Source organism: Mirounga leonina, unplaced genomic scaffold (assembly GCF_011800145.1).
Source record: "Mirounga leonina isolate KUSES-001 unplaced genomic scaffold, KU_Mleo_1.0 Mir_108, whole genome shotgun sequence".
NCBI lineage: Eukaryota > Metazoa > Chordata > Mammalia > Carnivora > Phocidae > Mirounga > Mirounga leonina.
In genome coordinates, this window is record NW_023270237.1 from 4,072,887 (window position 1) to 4,099,077 (window position 26,191).

The 26,191-nt window shown below is 35.9% G+C and overlaps 1 protein-coding gene across 1 annotated transcript in view; it reads right to left on the reverse strand.

Moving 5' to 3' along the window:
- Positions 1–26,191, reverse strand: part of LOC118019583 (rhotekin-2) — a 74,206-nt gene that overhangs the window by 9,055 nt on the left and 38,960 nt on the right. The window contains exons 7-9 of the mRNA XM_035018954.1: positions 22,046–22,140; positions 11,607–11,713; positions 10,547–10,678 (exon numbers count right to left, since the gene is read on the reverse strand). Of these exons, the coding sequence (XP_034874845.1) occupies positions 10,547–10,678; positions 11,607–11,713; positions 22,046–22,140 (334 nt within the window). The remainder of the gene's footprint in view (positions 1–10,546; positions 10,679–11,606; positions 11,714–22,045; positions 22,141–26,191) is intronic.

The window sequence follows — 26,191 nt, forward strand, 5'->3', positions numbered from 1 at the left end:
ATTTAAGAGTCTCTAGTAACCACATTAAGAAGGTAAAATGAAACTGGTGAAAATCATTATGTATTAATTATTACATTATTTTAAAATCATGTTTTTATGTAACCAACACATCCAAAATATTTTAACATGTGAGCAAAAAACATTTTTTGAGATATTTTACACTCTTTTTCATACTAAGTCTCCAAAATCCGGTCTCTATTTGAAACTTACAGCATATCTCCATTTGGACCAGGCACATTTTAGGTGCTTAACAGCCACTGGTGGCTAGTGGCTCCTGCACGGGGTTGAACAGCTCTAGACTCCTATGTGTAAACCTACTGTAGTGTGTGTAGAAGAGTAGTTAGCTGGCAGTTACAAAAGCTGATTAGGAGTGAGAAGAAATTCCTCACTTCTTTCAGTATTGAGTGAAGAGAGATTGTATGTATAGTCATACCCCAAAACCAACATACACATATAACGATGTCTATGTGGACTTACAGAAGTAGCAAAGAGTTACAAAGAAACGCTGTACGTTCCCTGAAGAATGGGTAACTACGGGCAGGTGAACACCATATACACCAGCTCCCCCTCATCCTCAGTTTGTGGCTTTCTGCAGTTTCAGTTGCCTCCAGTCAACTGCAGTCCAGAAGCAGATGATCCTCCTTCTGACATATGGTCCCCAGGTCAGTAGTAGCCTAACGCTACGTCACAGCGCCTACGTCATTCACCTCACTTTGTCTCATCACTCAGGCATTTTACCATCTCCCATCATCACAAGAAGTGTCAGTACAGTACAACAAGGTATTCTGAGAAAAAGACCACATTCACATAACCTTTATTATGTATATTGTCAGAATTATTCTATTCTACTATTAGTTACTGTTGTTAATATCTTACTATGCCCAATTGATAAGTTAAACTTTATCAGAACTATGTACGTATAGGAAAAAACAGCATAGCACAGGTTCAGTACTATCCACAGTATCAGGCCCCCACTAGGGGTCTTGGAACATATACCCTGCAGATAGGAAGGAACTACTGTATACTACAGAAGTTCTTTCCTGAAGGAAGGAATTCTTATTCAAGAATCACATGAGGAAAAAAATGTATGCTGCATGAAGTAGCAACATAACTTTGAAAGTTTTGAGCATCACAAAAGGTGAGGATTGCTAACCATCTTAGAGACAGTCTATCCTGTCAATTTTAAAATGTAGGAATGTGAATGTCTTCTGAGGGTTATAATGCACTTATGGTCAACATTGTAATTTAAAAGAACAGGGTCTTTTTACATTCCTATGCCATGGTAATTTGTGAATTAACTCTTTTAAGTAATTATTTATACAATATAAAAACAAAATGGTGCCCTAAATGGCATCCTTGGAGGCTGAAAATACATATAATCCATGTCTTTAAATAGAAAGCTTATTATCACTAGCAGAGAATGACTTAAGCTCTAGGAAGAATCTTTAATATGCTCTCAATAAGATTTATTGAAGGCTGACTCAGTGGGAGAGGAGGGCAAGAGAACCCTCCTTGCGGTTAGTATTAAAAACAAACAAACAAACAATGAAATATGAAGTATTCCTGTTGTTGAAATTGTGCTTCCCTCCATCCAAATCTATCTTTTTTTTTTTTTTAAAGATTTTATTTATTTATTTGAGAGAGAGAGAATGAGAGACAGAGAGCATGAGAGGGAGGAGGGTCAGAGGGAGAAGCAGACTCCCCACTGAGTAGGGAGCCCGATGTGGGACTCGATCCCGGGACTCCAGGATCATGACCTGAGCCGAAGGCAGTCGCTTAACCAACTGAGCCACCCAGGCACCCCATCCAAATCTATCTTAATGCAAATTTCTGACTACCTTTTGTATATAGGATTAAAATGGATTCAACTTTTAAATAAGGAAAGTGTGATTTTTACAGATGAATATGTACATTTTTAATAACACCAAGATATCATTTCAAATGAAAATAGCTATGTAGAAAATCTGATGAACTGGATCATTTATATCCTTCTAAGAGAATATAATGCAATAATATAAAAATACTATACATTATACACTCCATTAACTCTGAGAATCTTAAATACCACTAAATTTTTAAAACATGAGAAGCTATTAAAAGGTGCAAATGAAACACAAAATAGACCATTTGAATTAACTTACTATATTTTATCACCCAAAATAATTTAACTAATGGGAATTTTTTCAACCAAAAAACTCCATGTCAAAGAAAAAGTCATTAAACAAATAAAGTTTCTGATAATATCAGAAAGTCTATGCAAGTTGTTTTTCATTGTGGACAAAGTATCAATAAGAGTGCTTAAAACTGCACTTCTCAAACGAAGAATGAATTAGAAAACTCAAGGTGTGTTTTAGGGTATGAAAGCAAGAACCTTGGGTATTTTCGCTCCCCCTACTTCAGCCGCCTAAAATATTGTCTGTCACTCACTGTATTTGAAATATTTTTGAAGAATAAGTGAATGAGATAGGAGAACAACTCAGATAATGACAGTTGTAGGTTGACAGACTCCAATCCCAGAGATGATCCTAATCCTACTCTTTATAGATGAGGACACTGATGTTCCGAAATCAGTTTTCTATCCAAAGTCAGAGTTTTCTGCCCAAACCATCTAGTTGATTTGGGAGGGGTTTTTTTGTTTTTGTTTTTGTTTTTTAAGATTTCATTTATTTATTTGAGAGAGATCACAATTGGGGGGGCGGGGCAGAGGGAGAGGGAGAAGCAGGCTCCTGGCCGAACAGGGAGCCTGATACGGGGCTTGATCCCAGGACCCTGGGATCATGACGTGAGCCGAAGGCAGAAGCTTAACCAACTGAGCCACCCAGGCGCCCCTGATTTGGGAGGTTTTACAGTCAACTTTTATTGCTTTGTGGATAGATTTGAGACTATTCACTGTGAAATTTTAATCCTTGGCTGGATCTACTTTGTCAGTCAGCACATACCGAACTGCAACCTTCCACTGCGTGAGATGGTGGGTACTCAGAGAAGGCCAAGTGAAGTCAATAAAAATATAACCTGAGAAGTCAATTTTGTAACAAAATACAGTTAACTCTGAAATCAAAGGAAAGTTTCTTTTAGGTTGTTCATTATTTTGAATTAAGACTGTACTTCAACCTCTCAATTTCTGTGATAATGGAAAATTACTAAGCCAGGACTAGATTTATGAACTGTTTCTTACCTTACTTTTTGACTATATGATCTTTAAAAGACTACTATGTACCCAGATTATGGTTTCTAAATACTCTTTCCTGCTAAAAGGAATCAGATCTCTTTACAGAGATGCCTGATTCTCACCCTGGGCCAGGAAATGTACAGGATAATCCCAGAACATGTTCTCCTACCAGAAATCAAAGATTACTAGGGTTGTATCAAAAGGACTCAGGAGCCAAATTGAAGAGGCTTCCAGTAGCCAAAGATGGGACCATCTGATGTCAGTAACAATGGTAATGAATTGATGCAGGAAATGTCTTTAAATCTATAAATTCATAATGATATTTAAAAATGAACTCATTTGTCACTTTTTAAGGATTCTAAGGGAACTACCTCACTATTTTGGTAACTAGTTAAAGTCTTTATTCTGTCTTCCCTATAAGAATTGTACCTCAACCAAAGAGCTGATAAAGTAGAAGTTTCCCAGCTAATAAATAAAGAATATTAAAATATCACCAGTTTGCAATCCCTAATGAAATAAAGGATCTAAGCAATGCTCATCTGTGGATGTTAATATGAATAGAAGACTCAGACATATTAAATGCCTCCCAATATGGGATGCCTGGGTGGTTTAATTGGTTAAGCCTCAGACTCTTGGTGTCAGCTCAGGTCATGATCTTGTGGTGGTGAGATCAAGCCCCACGTCAGCCTCCACACTCAGTGCAGAGTCTGCTTCAGATTCTCTCTCCCTCCTCCAACTCATGCCCTCTCTCTCTTAAAAAAAAAAAAAAAATCTTTAAATGCCTCCCAATAAAAGTACAAAATATTTCCTAAGACATATTGTTACTAACCAACCAACCAACCTAAATCTGAGTCAAAAATAGAAGGGAAAAGGAAAAAGACAACTCAAAGATGCAAGCAACAAAATCCAGACTATGGAAAAACTCTGTAGGATAAATGACCTAATTTCTTCAATAAATTGTGTGTGTGAGAGTGTGTGGATGTGTATATGTGTGTCTGTGTGAGAGAGAGAGTGCTAGAGCATTCCAACAGATTTAGAGATTTAAATGACCAAATCAATTAACTGCAATATATAACCCTATTTCAAAATCCTGATTCAAAAACGAATTTAAAAATTACAAGACTGGGAAATTTGAATACTGAAATTTTGATGATTGACTATATATATGACTATATATTTTTCTAAAGTATGATAATTGTTATATTTACAAGTTAAATCATACAGTCTCCAAGATTTGCTTCAAAATAATTCTATGGTGGGGGCAATGTGTGAAGGCAGAGATAATTCTACCTTTCTCTTTATAGATTATCTTTAAATTTTTCCCCTCAAAAATTGAAAATAAAATACAAGTACAAAAAACTAAGTGCCTCCTTTCCTACCTATAACACAGAGATAACATTATTTCACTCACAGCTTCCTCATAAACATGTTGTAAGAATAAATGAGTTCTTTGAAAGGTGTTTGGTCTAAAGTCTTGTTAATCAGGAACAAAAACAAAATGTTGCTGGTCAAAAACAACCTTTAGACCTTATATATACTCTAATGACAAAGAAAGTATACCTTCACAATATGCAGCAAGGAATGCTTGAAATATGTAAACCATAACCATAAATTAAACCAAGCATTAGGAAGGATTAGTATTAGTGTGATATAATTATTTTCAATTTATGCCAATTAAATCAGATGTAAATTCCTAAAGGAAGAGGTTTGTTTAAATAATTATTTTTGCTATATTTAATAAAGGACAATCTAAATCATTGGTAGCATTGAGACATTAAAGGACTAACATAATCAGAAAAAAAAATCCCATGTGCTTCATAATAATCTGCTTGCTAGGGTCCATGACAAACATAATGATTAAAAGCAATTTCAAGACAATTTAACAAAGGCCTATAACACCAAGTAGTGATACTGATTTGTTTAGTACAACTTTTATTATTCATTAAATTGAAGTGATATGTAGTATTTAAATCAAGAAAAGACTTTTGATCACAAAGACCCACACCACTTTTCCATCCCACTCCCCACCCCACTGGCAATGAATAAAACTTTGGCTAATAAAATGTTTTCTGCAGTGTATAGAGGATTCAGTGGCTCTGTTAAGTACCCCTGATTGGGAATGTCTTGCTCAAGAACATTAATAGGGAAGTTTTTTGAAGTTGAAGCAATCACTTTGAAGTAAACCATCCTTTCAAATTTGGATTGAAAAGAGGAGGGGAATAGCTTAGGCTTTTCTTTCCTTCATGTGACTCTTTCCATAGATGGCTCCCTATGAAAATTAATAAACTGACTTAGCTTTATAGGAAATGCCATTTAGAAGAACAAAAATTATGGTTAGAGAACAGATCCTGTGATCAAAATAACAGAACTATTATTTATATATACCTTAGCAACTGCAAAATTTATGTTTTTACATAAAGTGGCATTAAACAAAATTATTATTTTCTAAATCATGAGAGAAGAAGAAAGACAACCAAAAGAAAAGAACTCTGATTTGTATTTAATACTTCACATTATTAAGCATAAAAAGATCTTAGAGCCCCAGCATTGAAAATATACTAAAAACTGAAACAAAAGCACTATTCTTTAAAAGTTTTATTTGGTGCTTACCTGCTCCAATACCAAGTCGGCATTTATCAAAGATCTTGTTTATTTGAGAATATACTAATATCATGTGTCCCTTAGAATATTTCCAAAGTAAGCCAAACAATGAAAACATCTACCTTATATTTAAAAATCAAGTAATTTAAAACACTGAATAAATAAAACTCTATGAGTTTATCATTGATACGGGGAGAACACAACAGACACAACACGCATTTGCTTCTTCTGGAGGGAGGAGCAACTGCTCCAGTACAGCCTGTCAATATCAGTACAAGACCAGTAGGAAATACCAACTCCTTACTCTGAAAACTGGTCGTTAAAACAATGAGCTTTCATCCTGTCTTTTCAGGAGTGACTGGGATTCATTCATTCCTACTTGACGAGAAAAAGTCCTTCTTTACAAAAGAATGCCAGCGAATCCACGTAGAATGAGGGATATTATGAGAACAACATATGCAGTCTCCAGTGTAATAACCAATTCAGACAAGGGCAATCAGGTCATAAAACCATTATGTGAAAGACTATTGGACGACAGATATTCACACAGTTGCAAACTATCACCTCACTGACTACTTGCTAATAGTAAAGAGGAAAACTTACCTTTATGCTGAAGAGAGCTAGTGGTCACCACCTTAACCAAGTCATTAAACGTGACATTGCCAATAATGAGACAACCTGACATCATGTGCCTCTGAACAGAATGCCCTATAGAGTATTTGTCATTATGCATGAAACATGGTGGTGAATGATGTTTAAGAGTGAATCTAATCAAGCCTCTAGACCTAATTTACAGTTTAGTAGAATGCATAATCCTTGAACATTCCTAGATTGAAAGCAAAAGCTAAAAGGATGTCTTAGGGAAAATGGGGAAATGGTGAATATGGGCCAGATTATTAGATGATATAAGAGAATTACTGTTCATTTGGTTAGCTGTGATAATGGTATTGTAATTTCATTCACACACACGCACACTTTTGTTTTAGTTTCCTATTTTTAAGAGTTGCACGTTGAAGTATTCGGGGATGAAGTGTCAATGTTGGAGACTTATGTTCAAACGGGTCAGCAAAAAATATAGATAAGAGGCTTTACAGACTCACAGCTATAAGATAAATAAGGTCTGAAAGTGACTATAGTTGATGACACTACTGTATAATTGAAATTTGTGAAGCTTAAAAAACCTATAATCCAATAATGATTGTAGTAATGATTACACAACTGTATATTATCTGTCAAAATTATCAAATTGTACACTTACAATTGGTGAATTTTATTTTATGTAAGCTATACCGTCATAAAACAAATTAAAAATGAAATACAAAGAGCTTCAACTCCCCCCCGCCCCCCGAAGAAGAACACTTAGAGAGAAAGCAAACTGGACAGCAACAGTAACTGCTGAATCTAGGTGGCATGAGTGTCACTCCAGTATTGCTTCAACTTCTTCATAAATCTGAATCATTGTCTAAGTTGAGAAAAAATAAGTAAAAATGACTTTAATATAAGATATAACTACATAGCAGCCAGGCTTACAGAAGTAACAAACAGACTTCTCGACCCAGATAGTCATATTTAAATAAGGTAACCAGGGTGTTTACTGCTAAAGAGCAGTTTTCAGGTGAATGGAAGGGCTCAAGGGAAACCTGAGGTAGGAGTAGGAACTGCCAACAGGAGAGCTGCTGTAGAGAGAGGGCAGGGATCAGCCCTGGAGAAAATAAAGAGAGCAACATCACAAAGCTAGAGAATGTTGCACCTTGGTATCAGTTCAATCTTTGAGATCAGCAACTAAATTCTATTAATCTTTTCAACCTAACCCTTACCTCATGGTTTAATCTTAAAATCCTCTTTTGTACTTGAGACAAAAGTCATGCACAATGACAGTTTATGTCATCAGTCCTCAGGGTCAAATATAGCCCATGGTTGTCCCCAAGTCTAAGGTCGAGTCCATACAAATTACTAGATTAATCATTTTCCTGTGAATTTGTAATGGTCAGTTGTGAAACCACCACTGGGATTTCTAAGTATGGTGACTTCAGGCATCTTAATAATGGAGCTGATTGACTACAGAATCACATCAGTCACCAGGCCATCAGCTTTTATTAACACAAGGAAAAATGAATCAATTGAAAAAAGGTCAATTCAGCTGGGCCATGTAAACACTGTTAACTGCTTTTCTGGAATTACACCCTTGTCATCAGACAAGAAAATACACATACCCTGGTTACAGTAACAGAGGGGTTCCACTATAACTGCCCTCTTACATTTAAATGCTAAAGATTCAACACATGTCTAAGCCATTGCCAAGAGGTAGAAACTGTGGCTTCAGGCTCACAACCTCATTTCAGAGATACTTCTTACTTTCAAAACTTATTCAGAGTGGGTATGGAGATAGGAAAAAGTCTAATTTTGTCTTCCAAATCTAGTCTAGCAGTATGTCTGTAAGGAAACAGAAAAACAGTGAGCCATATAATTTTACTTACTAGCTAGACAAGTTCTATCTGATCTGTGAGTCAGTTTCTTCACTTATAAAACAGAAATAACATACCTATAAAACAGGGCTGACTTACCGGCTCTGCCTGCCATAAAGGACTGATATGGTAAAATGAATACCTTGAAAACTGTTTTCAAATAAAACAAATGAATTTTAAAATATCCTTTGTCTAGATTACATTTTAATTTGTTTTAGGACTATCCATATTCTATTGTATAACATGTAAGAGAAAAATTGGTAGAATTCTATTTTTACTACCTAGGTACCTAGTGAAAAACAGTTTAGACAAAATCATCTATCCAGAACTCTTGTCAAAAGCATCTACCTGAATCCTAGTGAAACAATTAGTCAAAAACAGATGTGGGGACTGGCATGGACTTTTCCAAAATGTCAATATAATAAAAGACAAAAAAAGAAAAAGAGGCAGTGAGTGATGCGTCCAATTTAGAAAAAAAAGGAAACAATCAAAAGACATGGTGACCTGCTACAATTTATGATCCCTAATGGGGGTCTTGGATCAAACAATAAACAAACATTAGCAAGAACACTGTAGGGACAACTGGGATAATTTGCTCTATATATTAGGTATTATTATTTTATCAACAATAAATTTCTTGAGTGTGGTAATAATATTATGGTTATGAAGGAAATGTCCTTGTTTTTAGGAGAAACATGCTGAAATATTTTAGGAAGAAACGTTATGCTGTTTGCTATTTATTTTCAAATGGTTCTGAAAAAAATCTCAAACTACGTAAAGAGAAAGCAAATATGATAAAATATTAACGATAGCTGTTCATTATTCTATTCTTTCAACTCTTCTGCACATCTGAAATTTTCAAAAGGCTAAGGTGGGGAAAAGTGGACACTGCATAAACAAAACAAAACACTGGCAAGTAATGAAAAAATTATATCAATTTTCCAATAATAAAAATATACTTTCATAAACCTAATTATCTAAACCAAAATAAATTCACCGTGTTGTAACATTGAGGTTTATTATTTAAGAGCAGCACTAATCTTCCTGATGCACAAAACAGATAAATTAAGTGGACTTAATTTAAAAGGTCTCACTGAAGAAATTCCTTCAAGAAAAAGCAGTATAATTTCCAAAAGCAGGATAGAAACAGACCAAATGTTATTATTGGAAAAGATCAGAGAAATTAACTCAAGTCCTTATAGATTAGCAAACTAGTATCCATATGTTTCTCAGGACATACAACTTTTTTTTTTCAAAAGATAATTTAAAGTCAAGTAGAACATGCACAGTTAACAGATGTGATGGCTCATACTTTACCATTGCCTTCAATTCAATCACTCCACAAGCAAGCAAAGTAAAACAACTAGAAACAATTAAGTACAGTCTATGGAGAGAAAACATGATATTCTGCTCTAGAAATGCCATTAAAGTACTCCAGAGTAGGAATGCCAAAAAGGGGGGGGGAGGGGGAAGCACTAGGCTTGGATAACAGATGAAGATAAATTTAAGATGATGGTATAAGTGTGTGTGTGCGTGTGCATGCATGTATGTATGTGTATGTGTGCTTGTGTGTGCATGTGTGTGCACACGTGTGCATGGCAGGGGGGTGGGGTGGGGAGGGATCAGGCTTTCCTGTTCTGACACAAGGCTGGACAACTGCCCATCAATCACATAAGAAATCAGGAAGTAGTCTCAGGAATGTCTTTTTATGGGTTCATTTGAATATTAACTACAAAAAGCATCACTGTAATATGAACTAACGATTTATGTTTATATAATCTCTTAAATAAATTCATGAAAAATTTAAATATCATGTTAATGTGGAGTTACATTCTCTGCTTTAAAACCTATTTACTGGTATAGATTTCCAATTACTATGTTTTCTTAGGAAATTTACAGTATTTCCTTTACTGGATAAGCTCTGTAATGGAGGAAAAATAAGAAGATCAATTTATCTTTATGAACTATTTTTAACTTTTTATTTTTTGTTTTTATTTTTTTAAGATTTTACTTATTTAGTTAGAAGAGAGAGACAGAAATAGCGAGAGAGAGCATGAGGAGGAAGGAGAGAGAGAAGCACACTCGCCGCTAAGCAGGGAGCCCGACTCAGGGCTCGATTCCAGGACCCTGGGATCATGACTTGAGCTGAAGGTAGATGCTTAACCAACTGAGCCACCCAGGCACCCCTGAACTAACCTATTTTTAGCAGTCCTTCCCTTTTGTCCATAAATGGTAACAATGTGAATTGTATAGAAAAGAACAAACTTTATAAAATGTTATATCTTTATTTTTAAAATAGCATTTTATTTACCTTGTTAATGGACACTACCAAAGCTGGTTCCACTTTAGCTTCAATTTCTTCTGGAGTGTAAAAACAATAAAGTTTACCCCCTCTTAAAACACAATACAACCTTCTCCAACTAATCAGGCTTTCTTCCATTTGCTGAAAAAAAATTCAAGAAACCATCAACCTTAATCATTATTTATCATCATTAAATTCAACAAAATACTTCAATTATCAAAGTTACATTAGTTAAAAAAATTTTTAAATGTGATAGAGTTACCCATTAATTTAGTGTGCAATAAGTCAACAGTCCAAAATCAGAGTAAGTTAATATCACAGAAGAAAGGTTTGGAATTCTCAAAAGCATTAAGCAAAATGGAGGTAAAGATTACCACATAACTTTTACACACATAAAATCATAAATCAATGCAGTTTCAGAAATGCTAGTCTATTCAAAATTAGTGCTTTAAATTCCACAGCAATCCATCTAATGACTCAAAAAAATTATAAAAATAACTCAATACTCAAAATGTAATTTCCCCTTACTGTTCTCAGAACACTGGAAAATGTTGACTACCCTGTAGGAATGCAAAATTTCTTTCCTCTTAATGGAATCTTTTTTTAAAAAGTTATTGATTCATTGAAGCCCATAATTAATTATTTACTGAATATAAATAACTCTGGTTATAAATAAATCAGGAGTAGGTGGCACAGAGGCAGCCCTGGAAGCCCAGAGGCCTAAACTGTGCCAAAAGCTGTCTGCCAGAAAGGCCCTTCTATGAAAGGTGTGGAGCAGTCGTCACCCGCTTCCACAAGGAGTCCTCCGCTGCTGACTATCCGGTTCCTGCGCTTCTGAAGCAGAGGAACCTGGAGAGGTAGCTCCTTAGCCATCAAAACTGCATCAGACCCCATGCTTCCCCCCTTCTCACCCCCAACCCCGTCACCCATCATTCTATGTCTAACATGGAGGAAACTGTCATTTAAAAGAAGACTTTAAAAAATACTTATTATCAGAAGGCAAAACAACTGCCAGTATATTAAGATCTAGATTGTAGCTATAATTGTAGGATATTTAAAGTCCTCCAACCTGCTGATTAAGAAATCCTGCAAATGCATCCTCAGCCATACAAGCTGGCTGGGCGACTAGGCGGCAGCACATGTTGCCATATAAGGGAAGCCAAAATGAAGACTCCTCTATTTAAACAAGATAGAAAAAAAAAAAAAATCAAGTTACAAACATGTTTATTTAAGGTCATTATACATTTTTATGTTTTTTCTTTTTGCAACTTTTTTTGCTTTATATAAGAACGTTCATATGTAAAGGTTCATCCTACTCATATACAAGTGCCATAGTTAATGACAAAATCAAATATGAGAAAGTAGATAGGATAAGATGATATTAAACTGTTAGTTTATAAAATCTTTCCCTAGAATAGACATAGAACTTTTAGTTTCTTGATCTCTCATTTGATCTTAAAGTATTTAATCAATGGAAGTAGTTCAGGGCATATAAAGAAGCTCATCTAATATAAAAAACATCTAATAAAATGATTTTCATACATCAAATTCTACTTTTTGCTCTGATTTTCATTATAATAGCTAGCAAAGTGATCCTCTAAATAAAACACTTCAGAGCACCATTTCATGATAATACTTTAATAAGCCTTTTGGCTCTTCTTCTTCCCCTTTCCTTACTGAACATTAGGAGAAGCCCTCCAACATGGGCATCTGCGCCAGGGGTTGTGGGGGGAGCTGTGGTGCGCCAGAGCAAGGTGCTACAGCAAGGCAGGATGGGGAGGGTGAGTAGGAGAGCTGCCAGGCACGAGGTGCCAGAGCCTGAATGGGCTGGGGAAGATGGGTGACGTGGGGGAATCTTTCTTCAGGGAGTAGCCTGGCGTGGGGGGTCAAGGCCCAAGCAGAGTGAGGAGTGTCTACATGGTGTGGCTGCCCAATGCGAGGTATCAGAAGCCAAAGAGTAAGGAGAGTGCACACATTCAGCAGGTGACTCAGCCATGGGAGTCAGAGTCCGAGAGCTGTGAGGACACAATCCATACATTCAGTGACCCAGAACAGTGTGTCAGAGCCCGGTGACAAGGGCATCTGAGAACAGGCACTGGGAATGGGGTATCAGAGCACAGGCAGGCTGAGGGGGGTGTCCACATGGCGTTAAGGGAAAGGGCAGCCAAGCATGGGAACTGAAAGCCTGAGGACAGTAGGCCTATGTGGGCTGTGTAAGCCTCAGCAAGGTAAGGAGTGGCCACATGGGGCAAGGGACAGCCTAGAATGAGTGAGAGCTCCAGCAAGGAGGAGAGAGCATCCATCTGGGGGAGATCGAAAAATGGCTGCCTTTAGGAAGACTGATCAAAGAAAATGCGTTTTTAAAGGTAATAGAAGACGGTTTTCTCTGTCAGAAAAAGGAGTTACAAATGTGTAGAATGAACTCTGCACTGTTGGGATTAGAATTGGATGCACTGGTGTGGACTCATGGTTTCCAGCATATAGAGATTAAGAAATACAAGACCGCATATGTGCATATGTGTTGCTGTGCCCGCTGAGAGGGCCTGGGGAAAGCAGCACCGTAATGGTGGTGCTCTCATAGCAGGGAGTGTACCTAGAGCCCAGACCATGTCTTCTAAGTATTACTTCCATTAAAAAGAACTGGCATTCCTTGGAGAAATGACTGGTTCCAAGGCTGGGGCACAGAAAGTACCTGATGAGATTGAAATATCTTGTTATGCCATAAAGCAAGGAAACTACTCAATGAATGATGAGAACACTGTCAAAAAGACAACAGAACCCATCTTGAATGTGCTCCCCGTGGCCAAACTGGAGACAACCTGAACCTTAAAATAAGCAATATTAACCGATTTTGATGCACTGAATAAAATAGGAAAACATGAGTCCATATTGATATAAATAAATCAATGAGTAAATTGGAAGACTAATAAGAAATACACCTACATAGTTTCAAGACACTCCCCTCCTCCACACAAAATATGTATTAATTGCAAAGGGGAAACAAGAATGACTGTACAGTCGAGAAGGTGGGCAGACACCACACTAATCAAGTGATCAAAGTGAAAATCATTAGTAATGGGATGAATCGAAATTATATGCCATTTGACAGAATGCAATGAGAACTTAGCATCACTTCCGTGATATTTCTGCCAAAGATGCATATCCTCAATCTTATCCCAAGAAAACATCAGACAAACCCAAATTTAGGGACCTTCTACAAAATAACAGACGATGATGTTTAAAAATGTCAAGGTTAAAAATGCCAAAAAAAAAAAAAAAAGAAGAAGAACTGGTCCAGTTTGAAAGAAACTGAAAGAAGCATGATAATTAAATGCAATGCAGGATTCTGCACTGGATCCTTTTGTCATGAAAGACATTATTGGGACAATAAGCAACAGTTTAATAGAGTCTGATGATTAAAGGTGGTAATGTATTAATATTCATTTCCTGACTTGGATAGTGGTAGTGATGTAGCCCATGTCCTATAGTAGGAAATACATACTAACATATTTGGGGCTAATGGAGAATCATGTAAACAACTTGCTCTCATGTATTTTCGTGGGGGGGGGGGAGATCTTGACATTTAACTTGTAATTTTTCTGTAAGTTTGCAATTGTTTAAAAAAGTTCTTTCAAAAAACATTAAGATATTCCTTTAATGTAGTGTGTAGGTGGGCATGGAGCTTTCACATTTGCACAATTCTCTGTATTAGGGTATAAATAAAAACCCAATATATGGCCTTTTGCCCACACTCGACCACACAAAAATGATTTTCAAAGTTTTTACTGCATCCCTGTTGGTTGACTATAAAATGGCTAGCCATCGGCTTTTACTATTATTGACCCAAAAGTCTTAATAATTCTGGAAAATAAAACATTTTTAGGTAAAAATACAATTATATTATATATAGATGCCATGCCAAGGTTTGGTACATCAGTTATATGAAAAAGACCAGCCGAAATGAAGTATATAAAGTAAAACAAAAAAGTTTTTAACAACCAGCTTGCTCATCATTCTACTATAGAATGGAGCACAATAAATTGCCTGGGACTATTAAAATCTTTTTTATTAATACCTTGGTAAAGCTGCTATCTTTCAGAAATAAAGGGTTTGACCTGGGAGAAATAAATGCATAAATACAATAAAGGCAATGATTCTAAAACACAGACATGAATAAATAAATATGTGAGAATCTCTTTTCCTAAAATAGACAGGAAATGAAATAAAAATTGCATAAAAGCAGGCATCTAAGTAATACATCTGAAATCAACTTTGTGAGTTACAAATTTAAAGTTTAAAAGCAAATTTCTTTATATAGCAATCCCAGATTTATGAACGGCTTATGTTCTAAATATCTGTAAGCTAGTTGTATTTAAGTTAAGATGCACTTTCTAAAAAAATAGAATCATAAATTATGATTAGTTTTTCAGATGAGTTCATAAAGTTTCTCCAATCAATAATGTATCTGGAACCTAAATACCATATGTAACAATGGGCTTCTCTGGTAAAATAAGTTTAGATTTCATAGCATGCAGAGAAAAATAATTTCTTTCTGATTGCAGTCCTTAAAAAGGGATATTGGATGTAGAATTCCTTTTTCTCCAGACCCCTTGCCACATACTCTGCAATCACCTGTCCCTTTTAACCTAGGTTTCTTTACAGCTCAGGACCCCTGTGGAATGAAGTGTAGAGTCACAGCTGCTTCTCTTGACTTCTGACAAGAAATATGGCATCTAGGCTAGTCACTTCAGCTACCTGAGTATCAAGTCTTCATTTTTAAAAATACTACCTTCTTAGGTAGGAGGGTTGTTGTGAAAATCAAGTAAGATAAAGTGTAAATGGCATCTATCATTGTGTCTGGCACACAGTAGCTGCTTCTCATAATTTCATATCCAGGGCAGTCTCACTCTCAAAACTACACCCTTTCCATTTTCAGAGCTGTCTCCATCCTTGTGCAACATATCTAATCAAAATACTTAATTCTTCTTTTCTAACCAAGGGCGGCATTAGGACAAGATGAAACAGGAAGTGAAAAAGCAATTTGACTTTTCACTACTTAAAGATTTTATCTAATTCATTTGTAGTTTCAAATGGGGAACAAAATGGTGTTTAAAAATGACAGCAACAACAAAAACAAAACACAGGCAAGGGAAAGAATCCAGATAACATCTCAGTTCCGTGTGAGTCAATCTTCACAATGTGGTTTCATTGTTTTATAAAAAGCATAAAAATTTCTTGATGACAAAGATATCATTTTAGCTTTTCCTTTCAATTATCAAGAATAATAAAACTGAGTTACAAATTTTTTAAATTCTAGTATTTCCTCTTGATTTTATAGACATATTTAGGAAAACCCACTGTATTAACGTAGATTTATATTAATGAATAAATTTGAGGATGGCTTTTTGCTGTATAAAATTGTTTCCTTTAAATTACAATATTTCTTATTTTTCAAAATATGACTGATTTCCAGGATTTTAATTTACCCACACTCCTAGGAATATACATACGTATTACATAAAGAGTTAGACACATACGTTATTATTTCTTAAAATTTTTTCTGTGGAGGCTAAAAGTTCCAAAGTCAATAGTTTTTGGGTGTTATTATTTTAGGCAATCTTTACATCACAATCTTTAATATGTTAGTCTGGACTGTGTTTCTCTAAAACAGAGCCATACCAAACAGTTCCCATGCTGATCTACCCATGAGCATTTTATTAAATAAGAATCTAGTACTATCTTACAAAACACTGAAGACAACTGAGGAATCACTGCTAAATTAATGCTTCCTTTATGAATTGTATTCCTTTCTTTTTTTTTTTTTTTAAGATTTTTTTATTTATTTGACAGAGAGATACATAGCAAGAGGGGAACACAAGCGGGGGAGTGGGAGAGGGAGAAGCAGGCTTCCCACCGAGCAGGGAGCCCGATGTGGGGCTTGATCCCAGGACCCTGGGATCAGGACCTGAGCCGAAGGCAGACGCTTAACGACTGAGCCACCCAGGCACCCCAAGAATTGTATTCCTTTCCACAACTTTTCAGATGATCTGGTTGAAAGAATGGACCCTTTCATCATCAATTCCATTATTCACACATCGATAGTATTTTGAGTCTTTAGGTGCTTTAGCAGTCATCATCCCTGACCAGAAAGCATAGCAGAAAGAGCACAGCCTGTCCTGGATTATTTAAAGTCTGGCTCACCCACTTCCTAGCTACATGATCTAGCATGTTATTTTCTCTAGGCTGCAATTCACCCATCTGTAAAATGTAAATGACAATAAAATGAGGAACTTGTGAAGGTCACAGAGCTAGCCAGTGGTAGAACTAGAATAGGAGTCCAAGGCTGATGGCTCCACAGTCCAGACTATTAATCACTTCATTGTAACATATCTTTATAGATATATCTCACAGATACTAGGAATGAAAACTGCTACAAAGTATTTATTTATTTACATTTGTTGTGGTAAGAACACCTAACAGGAGATCTATCCTCTTACCAGATTTTTAAGTGCACAATACAGTACTGTTAACAATAGTGCATTATGCAGATCTCTAGAACTTATCCACCTTGCATACCTAAAATTTTATACCCGTTATTTAGCAACTCCTTCTTTCCCCTGGCAACTGCCATTCTATGCCTGCTTCTTTGAATCTGACTATTTCAGTTACCTCATATAAGTGAAATCAGGCAGTATTTGTCCTTCTGTGACTATTTCAGTTAGCATGATGTCCTCAAGGTGCATTCATGTTGCCACATATGGCAGAATTTTTTTCCTTTTTAAGGCTGAATAATATTTCACAGAACAGTGTCTGACGCATAATAGACACTCAACATATGATGGTAATTTTGATAATTTGCAGAGAACTGACACAAATGAAATGACAATAAACTCCATCTGCCAGATTTTCTGATGAAACTGATAATGCTAATACTATTACAGACTTCAAGTTTTGGGTGATGGAAGTCTAGATTGTTCAGACCAAACTTCCCACTGAAAACTACTGAAAATGCTGAATCAATATATTTAAAATTTTTTCCCAGAGCAACAAAGAGGTAACAAGACTATAAGAAATTACCAGTACAAATTTGATAGATAAGAACCAGTGAGTTAAGTGAGCACAGAAGCTGTGTTTGTCCTGAGAGCATTTGCCAATCCCAGCAAGTCTGAATTTATGATTTAATGATCCTGCAAAATGAGGAAGCAGAAATCAAAGTCTAGGACCTGAACAATGTAACTAGTTTAATGGGAGATCCTCCTCATGCTAGGCTGATATCCCGAAGGAATCACCAACAGGGTAGTGGTGAACTAGAAATAATCCAAGCCCAGGATTCTTAATGCCTAGAGGCGGGGGGATAGGAGGGGCCAAGAGAAACTCAGACATGATCTTTGGATAAAGCGGGCCTAGATTGATAGTCCCCCCCGCAGGTGCCTGCCAGAAGCAAACAGAAACATTAAGCGTCAATTTATTCCTGTATGTAAACTTTTGATTATGATAACAAGTATATGAAGACATTCAAGGAATTGAAACATCATGAGAACCACTAGAAAAAGACAACAGAAATAGACCCAGAAAGACATTATATATCTGAATTATTAGTCATAGACTATAAAAGAGCCTTTTTACTAAAAACCTAAAAGATAACATTGACAATGCATGCAGGAAATACAAAGTTCCAGAGCAAATCTGAAAAAGTCAAATAGAACTTCCAGAGCCAAGAAATACAAGAACAGAGATGAAGAACTCTTGGGAGGCTGGGTGATAGACATTGGGGAGGGTATGTGCTATGGTGAGCGCTGTGAATTCTGTAAGACTGTTGAATCACAGACCTGTACCTCTGAAACAAATAATACATTATATGTTAAAAAAAAAAAAAAAAGAAGAAGAAGATAGCAGGAGGGGAAGAATGAAGGGGGGAATCGGAGGGGGAGATGAACCATGAGAGACTATGGACTCTGAAAAACAAACTGAGGGTTCTAGAGGGGAGGGGGGTGGGAGGTTGGGTTAGCCTGGTGATGGGTATTGAGGAGGGCACGTTCTGCATGGAGCACTGGGTGTTATATGCAAACAAGGAATCATGGAACACTACATCAAAAACTTATGATGTAATGTATGGTGATTAACATAACAAAAAAAAAAGAAATGAAGAACTCTTCGTATATAGGTTTAACAGCAGATCAGATGGAGCTGCAGAGAGAATAAAGGAAATAGAACATAGTTCATAAAGCAATCCAGAAAAGCATTAAAGACAGACAAAAAGATGAAAAATACATCATAAAGGGTAAGAAACATAGAGGATAAAGCCAGAAAGACGGACACAGGTTTAACAGGAATGCTAGGAGAAAAGTAAGAGAATGGAACAGAGGCTCTCTGAGTAGAAAAGTGAGATTTTTGTTCAGAACTAATGAAAGACACCAATCAGTAATTTTAAGAAGTTAAAGGAGTTCCAAAAGCAGCATAAATGAAATTATATTCTACACCTATATCATAATGAAACTTCAGAAAACCAAAGACAAAGAGAAAATAAAGTTACCTTCCCGGAAGCGACACACTGACAAATGATTTTCAATAGCTAGTAAAAGAAGCCAGAAGAAAGTGCAATTATGTCTTTAATATTCAAAAAGAAAAAAAATTGAAACTGCCAAAATCCTATATCCTATAAAAGATACCTTTCAAGAATGAATCAAAATAGAGTCATCTTCAGACAAACACAAGAACAAAGTAGTATGGTACCAGTGGAACACACTAAATGAAATTCTAAGGATTATACTTCGAGCATAAGGAAAGTAATCCCAAATGTGAGATATAAGGTACAAATAGTACACAGAAACTTACAGGTAAATCTTAGTAAATATAAAATGTATAAAACATCTTGTGAACTTTAAAAATCAAATAGAATTATAATATATAACAATAGCACACCGGTCAGAGAAATGGAGTTTAACTGTTCGAAAGTCCTTGCATTGTCTAAGAAAACAGTAAAACCATCTTTTAATTTTAGACTTTAATAAGTATGATTAATGACATTTCTAGAAGTAATTTCTGAAAGATGAGAAAAAGAATTATAACTTTACTTAGAACAAGGAAAAAGTGAAATGATAAGATTATCCATCCTTAAAAAGGCAAGACAGAACAGAAAAACACATGATATGTGTAAGATCAATAGCAAACACAGGATATAAAGGGAGATTTAAGCCCAAATATTTAATATCATATAATATGGCTTATAAACTATTTGGTATTAAATGTAAAATGACTAAATTCTCCATTAAAAAACACAAAGATTAGGGGCGCCTGGGTGGCTCAGTCGGTTGAGCGACTGCCTTCGGCTCAGGTCATGATCCTGGGGTCCTGGGATCGAGCCCCACATCGGGCTCCCTGCTCCGCCGGAAGCCTGCTTCTCCCTCTCCCGCTCCCCCTGCTTGTGTTCCCTCTCTCGCTGTCTCTGTCAAATAAATAAATAAAATCTTTAAAAAAAAAAACACAAAGATTGTCAAATTGGATAAAAATTAAAATCCAGTATATAATCCTGTTTGAAGAGGCATATCTACAATATAAAAATAAGCACAGTTCAAGATAAAAGAGTGGAAGAAAATGCACAATTTAAAAATTGTGCATCAGGGGCTCCTGGGTGGTTCAGTCAGTTACGTGTCCAACTCTTGATCTCAGAGTTGAGTTCAAGCCTCACATTGGGCTCCAGTGTGGCATCCCCTTAAGAAAACATTGTGTGCATCAAATAGCAAAGGCTCAAATAATATAAAGCAAAAATAGATGTAACTGTGGGAACTAGGAAAATCTACAATCACAGCAGATTTTATCACACCTCTCATAGTAATACAGAGTATATAGTCTACAATAATTACTTCTAACAAATAATTAGAATATATAAAACAGACAGCTGAATAAAAACACCGACAAGCCTACTGCAAGAATGATAATAAAAAGACAAGAGAACATACAAAAAGCCAGTATCAAATAGAAAGGAGGAACATCACTATAGATGCTGGGGAAATTCAATAAAACTATCATTAAGAAGTTAATGCTTATGAACCTCAAACTTTATTTTATTTAATTATTGTTTTATTTTTTGAGAGAGCATGCACGTGTGCAAGTGGTGGGGGGGAGGGGGAGAGGGAGAGAGAGAATCTTAAGTAGGCTCCACTCTCAGCAAGGAGCCCAACACGGGTACAATCTCACAACCCTGAGATGACCTGAGCCGAAATCAAGAGTTGGATGCTTAACCGACTGAGCCATCCAGGTGCCCCAATGAACCTCAAATTTTAGATAAAATAGACGCATATATATATATATATATATATATATATATATATATAAAACTTACTAAACCTGACTCAAGAAAGAGTAAACCTAAAGAACCCTATAACTATTAAAAATAATTGAATAGTGATATAGTGATATAACCATACAATGAAATACTATAAGCAATATAATACTGAAAGAACAAAAACCAAGTTGCTAAAAAGACATAATGTGATTTTATCCATATAAAGTTCAAACCAGATAAAACTAAATTGTATTATTTAGAGAAGCACACATAGGTGGTAAAACCAAAAATAAATGCAAGGAAGTGAATACCATAAAAACTGGGATACATTTACACCTAGAATAATTAAGAAGTAATGTTGGCAATGTTCTTTCTTGATATGAAGGTAGTTATGCATATATTCATCTCATAATTATTTGTTACACTGTACATTTACGTTTTAAGAACGTTTCTGTATTTTTAATGTAATTTTTAGTGCAAAATCTAAAAAATATTGTTGTAAAATCATCTATTTCATCAGTATGGAGTCACCCATCTTTACAACAATAAGTATAAGTAAGGTTGTACATAATTTTATATATTCTGCTTCAGAAAATGGACAAGAATAACCCAAGTTATATTTCTAAACTACTTTGCCATCACCACTCTGTATTTTTCCTCATAGGTAAAATAATCTGGGAGAATGGACAATACTCTTGTTAAATTTTACAAATCTTTCTAATCACTTAGCTCCCTTCTTCAATTTGTTATATTATTTTTTTAGATAAACTACAACTACCAGTATCATCCAGAGAGAAAAGGGTTCAGATTAATTCAGCCCTACCTTCTCCTATATTCTCTGTTTCTACCAACAGGAGGGTTGGCTTCCTCAATTTCAACATCAAAAATAAGACAGGTCTTTGATTGCCAACTAGAAGGGTGGTAAAGTAATCAATTTCAAGTCAAAGACAAAGATTCAGAATACACAAAACCTTTCTATCCTCACTAAGCTAGCCTCACAAACAAATCTCTGGCAAATGGCATGGAAAAAGGAAAACAATTTTTTTTTCTCTTTAGGGGAAAAGGGATAGACATATTAGAAAGAACCCACAGATAAACGCATGCCTATGCTATTTAAGCCAACATCCGCTTCAGAGGAGCATATTAAAATTAGAAGTTATTACTGTCACCACATTATCTATTAACACAACATATGTAATAAGTAAAATATAGACTATACTCACCATTTCCATTAATAGACAGATTATGGGTCTTGAAGCTATCCTCAGCACTTTCCAAGGTCAGAGTAGCATGAGCCAGCAAATTATACTTTGCACCACTAGTAATAGGGAGAAATAAGACATACTTTGAGTATTTTAGTATATTTTCTACTACATAAAATATTTAGATGTTCAATAACAGAAAATAAACAACCTGATTAAAAAACAGGCTAAGGTCTTTAATAGACATTTCTCGAAAGAAGATCTACAAATGGCCAATAAAAACATGAAAAATGCTCAAGATCACGAATCATTAGAAAATGCAAATCAAAACCACAATTTGTGGGGCGCCTGGGTGGCTCAGTCAGTTGAATATCTGACTCTCAGTTTCAGCTCAGGTCATTATCTCGGGGTTGTTAGATTGAGCCCCGCATCCAGCTCTGTGTTCAGCACAAAGTCTGCTTGAGATTCTCTGGCTCTCCCTCTGCCCCGCCCCATGTTACATACAAGTGCGTGTGCTCTTTCTCTCTCTCTCAAATAAATAAATATTTTAATATTAAAATAAAAACAACAAGACACCACTTCACATCCATTAGGATAGCTTTTATTAAAAAAAAAACCAAACAGAAAATAATTGTTGGCTAGGATATGGACAAATTGGAACCTTTGTGCATTGCTGATGAAAAAGTAAAATGCTGCAGCCACTATGGAAAATGTATGCTGGTTCCTCAAAAAATTAGAAATAGAATTACCATATGATTCAGCAATTCCACTTCTGGGTATATACCCAGAAGAATTTAAAGTAGTGACTCAACTGGATATGTGTACACACCTGTAAAAATAGCAGCATTACTCACAAGAGCCAAACAGTAGAAGAAGGTCAATTGTCCATTCAAAGGATGAAAGGATAAATAGTGGTACATACATACAGTGGAATATTATTCAGCCTTAAAAGGGAAGGAAATTCTGACACATGCTACAACATGAATTAACCTTAAAGACCTTACACTAAATGAAATAAGCCAATCACGAAAGGACAAATACTGCTTGATTCCATATGTAAAGTCCCTGGAGTGGTCTAATTCATAGAAACAAAAAGTCGATTTGGAGGGGGGAACAGGGTGTTATTTTTTACTGGGTAGAGAATTTCAGCTTGGAAAGATTAAGAAGTTCTGGGGATGGTTGCACAACACTAGTGGTGAATGCACTTAATGCCATTGAACTATACACTTAAAAATGGTTAAAATGGTAAATTTTATATTATATATTTAACCATAATAAAAAATGAAGAAAAGCCACATTTAGATGTTATAGATGACAGATTATAAACATAAATGAATTATCAACTTAGTATGTTTATCTCTTTATGCTATTTTATCATAAGAAAATCTGCAAGTTATTTGGTTTAACTCACAAATGTTTCTCTGAAAGATCTCCATTCATTCAAAAATATTAACTGAACACCTAAAATGTGCCAAGTCCTATGCAAGGTGATGGGCATTTTGGTAAACAAGACTCAGTATTATATTCTGATGCAAGGGGGAGGGGGAAAAAAGTAAGCAGAGGGATAAATAAAATAATGGCATTTGTAAGTTATAATGCAACCTTTTCTATAAAACAAAGGGGATAAGAAAACTGAGGACCTGTTAAGCAGGAGAAACAGGAAAGGACTCTCTAAGGGGTAATGGTGATGATCTCATAAGAGGATGGAACCAAGCAAAGAATGCGGGAAAACATTCCAAGCAGAGAGGACTGAAAGAAGAGCAGTGTGGCTAGAGCATAGGGAGCAAGTGGGAACCGCCACCTTAGGACACAAGGTCAAAGATAATGGCAGGGATTAGATCCCTCAGACTTTGCTGGGAGCTTTGGAGAAGAGTGGATTTGATTCCAAGTGTAACAGGAAGTCATTGGAGAAAGTTAATAAGAAGATAGTGATGGGATCTGATTCATATTTACTTCCTGGGAGTAAGAATGAATCTTCTTCTGATTTACCAACTTCAAAGATTTGGGGTTTTCATCCATCATATGGGAAAATGGAGGACGTCATTACTAATTCCACTTTTTTTCATGATAGTCCCCCTTTATGCTACTTGGGTTAAAATAGCACTCTTGCCAAAGTATCTAAAAATTCTGATGCTAAATTTAATATCCTGCTACTTTGTGGTGATAAAAAGTGAATTTTCATTCAATAATAATTCTATTTTCTGTGCTAGTAATCTTAATTTTATTTCAAGACTTTTTCTTGGTTTTATTATTTATTTTCCAATTAGTAAGACCTCAACATCCAAAACATCAGAAAGCATGTTAAAATGAGACAGACAGACAGACAGTAATATAGACAAACTTTGGAGAAGAGAGAAGTATGGTGGGAATTTTTATTAATTGTGCCAAGTGATATGTTTCATAAACTTTCTTTTCCTCATACTAAATCCTTAATAGAATCTCTACTACAAAGAAAAAGTATGTATACATGTAGTAGGTGTGTAATGCATACTTCACAGAACGTTACTCCCTTGGAGAACACCTGTTGGTTTGTTTTCTTCTCCAGTTTTATTGAGAAATAATGGAAATACTTTATAAGTACAGCATGATGGTCTGATTTACCTTGGTTTTTAATATACAACCACCATAAACTAGAGAGATCTCTCAATACCCAATGTCTTTTGTCACTGTTTATATAGGGAAATTTATGTTTCTGTCTCTAAAACTCAACAATGCATGACTAAAATTTCAAGCTACAGTCTGAATAAAATTGGTATAATGTCAACTACTATGCAGACTTCTGGAAAAATTCACTAAGCACCAACAAATCTCCACTGTTGCAAGAGCTAAAAGGCACCAGCCTCACACTCAGTGTGGGCCATTCTCTGCTACTACTCACTTATCCTGGGTTTCTATAGTACCTTCCATAGTTAGCTCCTACTTTTCCCTAGCATTACACAATGAGTCCCCCCACAAAAGTTGAGAAAGTATGAATGAAAACTATGGAGAAAAAAGTCAAAGCAATTGAGAACAGCAGTTACAATGGAAGAGCAAATATGAATACATACAAAGTGCCTACTAATAATCACTAACTGTCTGGTGATCAGGGCCCAATATGTTAAGCATTATCTCAACATGATAATTTGTCCCTGACATATAAGTTTTACAGAACTACATTATAATTTCTCCCACTTAGAATAAAGGGGATTAGACTCCCTACCGGCATTTTAATGCAGCATGTTATCTTCAGGAACAGCTGATTGTCAATAAGCAGGGAAGTGGTGCGAGAGAAAGATGCTAGCTAGATGTATGTGACAAACCACAAGCCTGGTGTGGCTGGAGTACGATGAAGGAGAAGGAGAGATGTCCCAAAGGTAAGTAGGGGGCAGACACTGTACATGGCAGTGCTTTGTGGGGCATACTAAGGACACTGGATTTTCTTCTGAGTGAGATGGGAACAAATGGTAGGTTGTGAGCAGAGGCATGTACTATGATGTGACTTGTATTTCTAAATGATCCCTCTGTCTGCCATGTGCAGAACAGACAACAGGGGCCAAGAGTGAAAATGGACACCAATTAGAAAGCTTCTGCAGTTGACCTGACTGGAGGTCAAAAAAGCTGATGCAGGACTGGAATAGGGTGTTAGCTGGTGAGCTGGTGAGAAGTGGCAAGATTCTTGATCTATTCTTAAAATCGACCCAATGTGGACATGGGAGGTGAAAAAGAAAAGAGCTGAAAACAACTCCAAAGCTTTTGGCCTGAGCAACCAGAAAAATGGAATTGTTATTACACTGCAGTAAGGCTGACTAAGAGAAGAATAGATATGGGAAATATGAATTTAGTTGTGGATGAGTCAAGTTTAAAATTGTTTTAGATATCTAGATGGGTTGTAGGGTAGGCAGCTGGACATATCAGTCTGGAGTTAGGAGAAAAAAACATGGAAGAATTAAATTTGGGAGTTACCAGTAAATAAAATGAAATTTAATTAAAGTTAGAAAGTCAAGTGAAGTCCAAGGACTGAAAAATGAGACACACTTCATCATTTCAGATCAAGATGAAGAGCAATGAACAATGGAGGCAGGTGAGGAACACAGTCAGAGGTAGAAGAAAAAACAGGGAAGTGGATCCTAGAAGGCAAGTTAACAGAAATTGTCCAAGAGAGAGTAAGAAGAGAGGAAGTAGAGGTAG